Source organism: Triticum aestivum, chromosome 2A, assembly GCF_018294505.1.
Source record: "Triticum aestivum cultivar Chinese Spring chromosome 2A, IWGSC CS RefSeq v2.1, whole genome shotgun sequence".
Classification (NCBI taxonomy): Eukaryota; Viridiplantae; Streptophyta; class Magnoliopsida; order Poales; family Poaceae; genus Triticum; species Triticum aestivum.
This window is the reverse complement of record NC_057797.1, coordinates 563,108,892-563,118,492: the sequence shown is the minus strand read 5'-3', so window position 1 is coordinate 563,118,492 and position 9,601 is coordinate 563,108,892. Positions and strand designations below refer to the sequence as shown.

At 42.7% G+C, this 9,601-nt stretch overlaps 1 protein-coding gene across 1 annotated transcript in view; it reads right to left on the bottom strand.

The window, feature by feature from the left end:
- Positions 1 to 3,597: 3,597 nt before the first annotated feature.
- LOC123185573 (ATPase GET3B) overlaps positions 3,598 to 9,601 on the bottom strand; it is a 6,640-nt gene continuing 636 nt past the window's right edge. Inside the window, exons 2-11 of the mRNA XM_044597433.1 lie at positions 9,081 to 9,289; positions 8,934 to 8,993; positions 8,566 to 8,661; positions 8,044 to 8,115; positions 7,884 to 7,952; positions 7,726 to 7,791; positions 4,683 to 4,745; positions 4,498 to 4,596; positions 4,235 to 4,369; positions 3,598 to 4,081 (exon numbers count right to left, since the gene is read on the bottom strand). Coding sequence (XP_044453368.1) covers positions 3,944 to 4,081; positions 4,235 to 4,369; positions 4,498 to 4,596; positions 4,683 to 4,745; positions 7,726 to 7,791; positions 7,884 to 7,952; positions 8,044 to 8,115; positions 8,566 to 8,661; positions 8,934 to 8,993; positions 9,081 to 9,289 — 1,007 coding nt within the window. The 3' untranslated portion in view covers positions 3,598 to 3,943. The remainder of the gene's footprint in view (positions 4,082 to 4,234; positions 4,370 to 4,497; positions 4,597 to 4,682; positions 4,746 to 7,725; positions 7,792 to 7,883; positions 7,953 to 8,043; positions 8,116 to 8,565; positions 8,662 to 8,933; positions 8,994 to 9,080; positions 9,290 to 9,601) is intronic.

The window sequence follows — 9,601 nt, the reverse complement described above, 5'->3', positions numbered from 1 at the left end:
GGAATTTAGACACCCGAAAGTAAGTACTATAGTAGCATGTTCCGCGCATCTCCTAGTGATTCAAGCGCTAGTTTCATCAATACCATTTAGCATTCTTGCTTATCAGTTTGATTGACCTCTATTTCTTGTAAAGTGGTTGTGGCAGGAAAAAGGGAATGATTTCTGTGGATACTACGTCTGCGAGTCCATCCGTCACACGACCTGTGAGCGGAGCGGGTACTTTGACGAACAATATGAAGTACGTAAATAACAACATTCACAATTTTATTTTATTACCATCATTTGTATTGAGTTTCATTCATTCATATATATATGTATTGACCCCCTTCTTTAAACTAGATGTTTCGGAAGCGGGATGAACTCCTAGCACCAGCTCGCATGCGAGCAATTCAAGAGGAATTGGCGGCATTCTTTCTTGACCAAGTGATCGCTGAAGACGGAGAATACTATGTGGACCATGAGTCCGTATGATTATATTTGTAAGAGATAATTATTGTATATATGTAGCCGGTAGTGTCGGATAGATATACGAGAACTTGTTGTTCGACCAATCTCTCGGAGAAGGAGAGGTGGTCGATATCACTTCTCTCTGTATGCATATATGTTCATGATGATCTTCTGTTTCCTTCGTTTGCTTACTAGCTAACTAGCGTGTCTAGTCCTCTCTATACGTATGTATAGTACGTAGCGTCGACCAAGCATGGACGTAAGAAAGGACACTTCTCTCTATTAATTATAGCTAGCTAACACAATATATGAAACACCTAAATTAACCCCCCAAAACCCCCCAACGCCCCCCCCTTCAAAAAAAAAACAAAAACCCCAGCCACAGAAATGCTGATGCGTGGATGCCTATTGGTCCCGGTTGGTGCCACCAACCGGGACCAAAGGGTCTCCTGCCTGGGCTCTGCGCACTGCCCACGTGGAGGCCCATCAGTCCTGGTTCTGGATTGAACCGGGACTAAAGGTACAGGGCATTAGTACCGACACTTTAGTCCCGGTTCAGGAACCGGGACTAAAGGCCCTTACGAACCAGGACTATAGGCCCTTTTTCTACCAGTGTAGTCACCATCGCGAGCACTGGTGACCTCTCGCCGCGCAGCAAAACGCGTGTGGGGGATTGGAGTTTGAAGGCGCACGTGCGTGGGAAGATTTACTCGAGAGGGGGATGGGTGTTGGTAGCCATCTCCGCTGGCAGTTCATCTTCGGCGAGATGCTGTCGTGTCTGGGCAAGGCGGCTGCAGCAAAGAAGAAGCGGCAGCCCAGCGCGAGCATGCGGTAAATGTAGCGTGAGAAGATAAGGGAGAAGGAGGACAAGCACCGGGGGTGGGCCCATGTACCTTACATGTCTTGATCTGAATCACTAGGGGGCTGCGCTCGTGGACGCGATCGGCCGAATCTTTGGCCGGGTGGCAACATTTCTCCTTATAGAAATTATAGGAGTACACACGAGGCGCGCATCATGAAAAGTGTGGACGATCCAGATTGCGGGAGCGTATGGACCCGAGAGCCAAAACTGATTTTCGGCTATACTTTGGTTCCTCTGCACTTTACGTATGCTGTCCAAAATAACTAAGGGCCTGTTTGGTTCCAATAAGTCACCTGATTTATAAATCAGGTGACTTAAAACCAGTGACTTATAAGTCACGTCTGTTTGGTTGTCACCTGACTTATAAGTCACCTGACCACACCTTCCCACCTTGTTTTTTTTATGTAAGGTGGTGGGACCCATGCAAAAGAGGGTGACTTATAAGTTTTAAGTTGGGGTGGAGCAACTTATGACTTATAAGTTAGGGTGACTTATAAGTTGGGTCTGTTTGGCAAAATAAGTCACTTTTTCACTTTTCAACTTATAAGTTGGTGACTTATTTGAAACCAAACAGGGCCGCCTGTTTGGTTCCAATAAGTTACCTGACTTATAAGTCAGGTGACTTAAAACCAGTGACTTATAAGTCACGCCTGTTTGGTTGTCACCTGACTTAGGGCCTGTTTGGTTCCAATAAGTCACCCGACTTATAAGTCAGGTGACTTAAAACCAGTGACTTATAAGTCACGCCTGTTTAGTTGTCACCTGACTTATAAGTCACCTGAGCACACCTTTCCACCTTGTTTTTTATGTAAAGGTGGTGGGACCCATGCAAAAGGGGTGGCTTATAAGTTTTAAGTTGGGGTGAAGCAACTTATGACTTATAAGTTGGGTCTGTTTGGCAAAATAAGTCACTTTTTGCACTTTTTAACTTATAAGTTGGTGATTTATTTGGAACCAAACAGGGCCTTATAAGTCACCTGACCACACCTTCTCACCTTGTTTTTTAATGTAAAGGTGATGGGACCCACGCAAAAGGAGGTGACTTATAAGTTTTAAGTTGGGGTGGAGCAACTTATGACTTATAAGTTGGGGTGACTTATAAGTTGGGTCCCTTTAGCAAAATAAGGGCCTGCTTGGTTTCAATAAGTCACCTGACTTATAAGTCAGGTGACTTAAAACCAATGACTTATAAGTCATGCCTATTTGGTTGTCACTTGACTTATAAGTCACCTGAGCACATCTTCCCACCTTATTTTTTTTAGGTAAAGGTGGTGGGATCCATGCAAAAGGGGATAACTTATAAGTTTTAAGTTGGGGTGGAGTAACTTATGACTTATAAGTTGGGGTGACTTATAAGTTAGGTCTGTTTGGCAAAATAAGTCACTTTTTGCACTTTTCGACTTATAAGTTGGTGACTTATTTGGAACCAAACAGGGACTAAGACAAGCACCAGTGACTGGTGCCAGCTAGTGTAGTATTGTCTTCACCTTTTGCTGAGACATGTGACTGCTTTTCTAACCAACGAAATGGGAGCGCACCATGCACATGGTAAGCAGGCCTGACCAAAAATAATACGAACCACCATGCAACATGGTAAGCAGGCCCGGCCAAAGATAATACGTTTCGAGAAATCGAAGAAACATCTTGACAATAGGCTGTGTGATGTTTATTCATGAATGTGAAAAAGAGATTGTGCACCATGAGTGTGCACCATGTATGCTGCTCCCTCCGTCGGAGTAGTACTTTAGCATCAAGGATACTGTAATTTTATTTTCAAACGCTTTGCGCAAAGAATAGAAAAAAAGACCAGAAGGAAAAGGCTTTACAGAAGGCACACCAGTAGGTGACTGAAAAGCAGAAGAAAAATACAGGATTGGCAAAACAAACTTAAAAATGTAGAATGCCTAGCTGCCTAGCGGAAAGGAACTAATAAGACAACGAAAAAAAAGAGACTTTTCACAGAGATGTACACGGGCTTCAGAAGTGGCCACCTTGAGGAAGGTGGGGTGCGCACAGCTGCCTTTCCTCTAATCTCTTTGATCCCGTAAATATTTTTATATCTTTTCTAAACAATACTTTTATGAACAACAATACGAGTGGTTTATACTCTTATATCTAATCTAAACATCTGATTAGCGGTTGTGCAAATACAGCCTTCAGATGGGTACCTGTCAGGCTCTTTAATTACTATTTAAATTAAATAATCGCGATGCCACAGCCACATCACACGAGGAAAAGAAACGGAAAATGTGCCTGCAGTAGCACACACTGGACCTGGAAGAGACCTCTTTACCCACTGAAAACAACGGATTTGCTTCGTTTAGAAATGCGCTGTTTCATGACAAATACAGGGTTAAACTCGACGGTTGCACCGACAGATACAACACGATCATGGATTGTCCAATTAAGAGATAAACACGTGAGGGCAGCAACTAATACTCCGTTTGTTATTGAAAAACCTACCAATCGTGAAAAGCTGAAGCAGATCTACAGCCTGAACAGCCTGGTATCCTGCTGGGTTTCATCTTTTCTCCAGATCCCACCACATTTCTGGACAATTTGAGTGCCGCCACCAGTACTGTGGAGCTTCAGACGAAACAACAAAATTCTCGTCACGGCATGGCATCCTAGCAGCTATTTCCAGACCACATCGCCCAAGAATCTGAGAGCAGGGGCGCCTCTGACCTCCACATCGAGAAGTGGCGCTTGGATTAGCTCTAGGCCGCCAAGCTCACGATCATTGCTTATCATATTCAGGGCACGTGCTTCTTCCTGAAACCGTCAAGTTTTAACTAATTCAGGAAACGAACTCTAAGGGATGTAGCATTGCTAGGTTATGTTATGCGATTGGAAGCTCCGTGCCAAACTGAATCATGGGAATTACAGCGCGTGTACCGACTTGCCAGAATGGTAGCAGCTCTGTACCTTGCGTTTTGTAGAACAAAATCTGCAGTCAGATGTAGAGGGGGGCAATACTTGATTTACGATAAGCCTTGTTGCTGGCGCACCATCCTTCTTTAAAGATGCATGGAACCTTGATGACTCGGTAATCGCCATGACCTGAGAAAGCGAGCACCCACAAGCATGACCAAATCGATGCAGCTAACATGTATGTGTTTCAATCTTTGCTAACACGTTTTTGCATCAAATAAATGTTGCTGCTATTGCAATAATGGTTGGGCATTTACCGTAGGAATCGTCACAATGATAAATTCAGTTGATTGTGGATCTTGCATAAGCTCATGTACTCCGGCAATCTGCTTTCTTAGCACCTCTATCCTGGCAGGCTTTATACAATAGAAAGATGATCAGTCTGTAATACATGCTACAAACATAACTATCCAACTGAAACAGGAAATTAGTATGCACTTACATCTATTTGGTCTTTCCCGAAAGCCGATTTAAGAGCTGGGAAGGACGACGCTAAATTCACAGCCTGAAAAGTCCGTGGAGTTACATGTGTTATACTTACTTGCACATTCGCATAAACACAAGACTGGTTTCAGGGTCCCAGCAAAGCATAATTCAGGAAAGTTTCCAAACGAGTTTCAACAGCTGGTACAAAAATCTGTGCTTCCTACATCACTGTGGACGCGCACTGTATTTATAGCGTTTATTTTCTTTAACTATTTGAACTCAATACCAACATGTAGTCAAAAGGCATTGTGACCAACATGTAGTCACAACGAAAAGGACACTATAGTTCTGTCACAATGCACCAACATGTAGTCAAAAGGCCTTGTGACCTGTAGCATGCACCACCTAGTATCTCATATGAATACTCATTTGGGCATTTCAGGAACATAAATAAATTAACTAAAGATATTTCTAAGTAATATTACCTAAGAGAAAAGAGCATGGAGGGTTTCAAAACAGGAAACAAACCAGCACAAAAGTATTTGGCCTTATAATGGGTATTCTAATTGTCCAAGAAGAAAAAAGGCAAGTTGAACCTAACAAAACGGTTTGTTTGGCTTCCTTTTCTCTTTCTACCGTTAAAATTCGTTACAATAAGTCCATAGCCCTTACACCGCATGGAAAAAATCTTACTTTGATGTAGTTTGTAGCTTTAGCCCATATAAAAAACAACTCCCAGGAAATCTTAAAGGACAACTATGGTTGCATGGCATGGGTGCAAAGTTTGGTCTCACATGGAGGGAAGTTGATATCAACATACAAGGGACTCTCGCCCTCTCACTCCTCCTAAGAGCTTGGGAAGAGGACTGATACACGCCGCTCCTCCTCCGCCGTTTGCCTCGCACATGTTTCATGAAAGAGCCGAGCCGAGCCAAGCTCAGACCTATGTCGAGTGTGCGTTTTATAATTGCTGGTTGGAATGGATAATTAATTAATAATAATTACGATTCATTAACGAACGTGTTAATAACAAACATTTCCAACTTGTTCAAATGTGGTTTGTTACCGACTCGGATCGTGGGTTTATCCAAAGTCTTACTCGACCGACTATATAAAGATAAGTTCAGCAACCTTTGTGTCACCCATCAGATCGTATCTGCTACCTCGCACTCGCACCACCATTCCTCTCACTGTGTCGCTCTTGGCTTCCCCAACCTGGCGACCACGTGCACGAGAGAGTAGGGCTCCAGAACCGTGCCCTTAGCGAACCTTCACCCGGTGAAGGGCGATTAGGTTTTTGGGGGACGTCTCGGCTCATCTTTGTTGAACTACTTAAACAACCGCGGCAACTTCCACGACTTCCGACTTTACCGATCTTGCTGTGGCTGACACCGGCAAGACTGCCACCAAAGCAGCCGTTCCAACCAGATCATACATCCCATTCACCTTGTTCATGTGAATTTCATAGATATACAAGTTATGTGTTTCATATGTACTCGCATGACTAGTTTAGAGTATGTGACTAATATTGCTAGCATTCCTCTCATGATATTAATCTTGATTAAATTAATTCAAAAATTGCTCATTATTCCAACAATCCAAAAACCTAATTTGTTTACGCAATTTTTGATTCAAGGCTTTGCTACTGCTCTGAAACCGAATCCATATAAGAGGGTGCACTTTAAGCGTTGGCAAACAAAACTATCTTGAGACTAATCACTATTTACGTGTACCCAGAGAACACGAGGCAAAAGATACACACACCAAGAGGGCCGACAGACAGTCTAGAGCCTGTGCTGAAAAAGAATTCTCACAGGTTCAAGGGAAAGAATGTGGTCGTTCAAACTGCGCTCGGAACAGTGAGCCACAAGATGGTTCTCATTTGCCAAAGCTTAAGGTGCACACCCGTAAACGGGTTCTGTTTCAGAGCAGCAACAAAGCCTTGAATTGAAAATTGCCTAAACAAATAAGGTTTTAGGATTGTTGAAATAAGTAGGAAATTTATAATTAATTCAATCCAGATTAATACCATGACAACCGTGCTAGCAATATTAATCACACTCTAAACTAGGCATGCGAGTTATGTACAAAACATAGAACTCGCATATCTATAAAATTCGCATAAATAGCATTCACATGAACAAAAAAGAGGTGAAAAGATATACAATCTAGTCAAGCAGTGGCAGTCATGCTGGTGTCGGCCATGGCGAGATCCGCAATGTCAAAGTCGTGGAAGTCGTCTTGGTCACGGAAGTAGTCAAACGAAGGTGAGCAGTCGTAACGACACACTCACCCAAAAACTTATCACCCTTCACCAGATGCAGGTTCGTGAAGGCGCATTTCCAGAGCCCTGCTCTACCGTGCAGCCAAGATGAGCGAGAGGAACAGTGAAAGTGGTGCGAGCGGGCAGATGGTAGATGCACTCTGATGGGTAACGGTTAGGGTTGCCGAACTACTCTCTTTATAGTCAGTGGGGTAAGACGATGGGATAAACCCACATCTGAGTCGGTAACAGCCCACCATCAAACAAACCGGAAATGGCTGTTACTAACACATCTACTAATGACTCGTAACTAATAATAAATAATTAGCAACTCTAACCAGCAAGCTAAAAAACAAATACTTAGCATGGATCTAAGCCCGGCTCGACGAAACACTATGCGAGCGTGTGTTCCATGGCATGACGAGACGGGCAGCAGCAGCAGAGGAGAGTGCGTGTATCGGTCTTCTTCTCAAGCTAATAGCAGGAGTGAGAGAGAGTCCCTTATATGTTGGTCTCAACTCCCCTCCACTATCCATTTGGGACTATACTTAGCACCTATGCCATGCAACAAGTAGGCCTTTGCAATTTTTACGGAATTATTTTCTTATATGAGCGAAAGCCCACAAACCCTAACAGTTTGTCCCTGCCGCTGTTCCTTAATAATTACTACTTCGATCACCATTATGTAAATATCGCAAGAAAAAAAACATGCGCAAATACATACTCTATCAAGCGAAATTCATGTAACCAGGATAAAGCTATATGAGGCAAGGTTAGTGGTTGCGGCAAAGCTCACCTTATTGGCCATACCAAGGAGCTTCTCCATTAAAGTTGTAGCAGATAAAAGGTTAAGTGTATGCCCCTGTGCAGTATGTAAGTATAATAACCCAATTAGAAGTGAAATAAGCAGAAATAGAATAGACTTGGATTCAAGGCAAAGTGAAGTGTGCATACAGTTGCCGCGGTATCCAAAACTATGCGCCTAAATTTATTGCTCTCTTGCAGTTCGACGATTTGCATCAGCTGCAAGGATACGCTTCAGGTGATGACTAAACTTTACAAAGTATGTAACGAATAATAAATTCCCCACCAAACTGTAAACTTTGATTGATACCTTCGAAATTGCAACGGCTTCTCCAAATCCAGGAGTTTTCATCAGCATTTCATGCAGCTTATTCTTTCCCAGCTTTAAAGGCCAGACATCATGGGCATAAGTAATGTTAACTAGTAAGATATTAAAACAAAAAATGTCTCTGCTCAAAGAAATAGCAAACAAAAGATAAATTTATGGTACTTTGTCTGATCAGACAATGTTGAATAAAAAGTGCATGTGAAATAATCGGCCAACTGACCAGTGGTATGCAAATATGATGCAGCTGTGCTACATAATAAGGTATATAAGCATATGAAACCAACAACTCATGTCCAAAGTCCAAACTCAAGACACATCATTATCTGGGTGTGTTGCGAATGAAGAAAATGGCAGTCCAAGAACAAGCATACATGTAGCCTATGGCGTATACGATTTAAGCATCAATGTAGATGCAAATAAAAAGAAACTTTACCATGACACTGGAAATCAACTAAAATGCAAGATGGAGAAGCAAAAAAAAAAGATTTCCGAGGTAATGTTTACCGGATCAGCAAGGACTCCAAGCCCTATCTTGTCCAGTATATTACGCATAAAAGATCCACTATTAGAAGATTCCTCCTTTGTATTAACATGGCCAATCTGTAAAGAAACAAGTTCCATCCATCATCAAAGCAACAAGCATGACCAGAACTGGATCCTCTACATGACTTCATTAAGTGTACAAGCATGGCAGAACCCAGTTTCAACTACAAAATCGAAAACATCAACCTCTCCTAACATTCACTACCTCCAGGATTATAAAAAGTGTTTGTTTTATGATTGGACAGCTGATGGTGACCATGCACACCGAACAGATAAAACTGCAAGATGGAACGGGATATTGCAAACCATTCCAGTGCAACTGCTCCTACCTCGGCAGCAAAAAGAGAGTCGACTCCATTGACAGGTACAATACTACCGCCACTCAGGTCCTATAAACAACGAATGCAAAATATTCAAAAGAGGGGCTAAAGAATTAATCCCACTAGCATTGCATAACAATACAAGAGCTCAGATACTTGTTCAAATGTATCACCCAGTGAATGTGCTGGGTGCATAGAAAGTATGAGCGTCGGTTCACCATGGCTGGCAAACTTCATAGCAAGCGATGCTGCCATGCTTGTTGTCCCAACACCACCTTTGCCTCCAAGCACGTAGTACCTCTTTGTGTCGGCAACCATCTCCCCAAATCCGCCATTAACCTCCACCAGACTGGAATTGTATCTTGCTGTTCAAAAATTCAGAAATAGCACTATTAGCGTGTCCCCTGTGCTTCAGAGCAGCGGTCTGGTTTTTAAGTTATCAAATCTGGAATTCAGTAGAGAATTCGCAACCGATCATGGCTCATAAGACAAGTATGATACAGATTCCAGGCATTGTCCAAGCTCGTACAACACAACGCAACATTATCCCACAAGGAGCAATTGATTGGCATACAGAATCTGATATCCATAACATGACAGCAACCAAACAGACCAAGAACTACAACTAGCAGCGAGTAAAATGCGTGCATTCGGTTCTTGTTACATGGGAGGTGGGA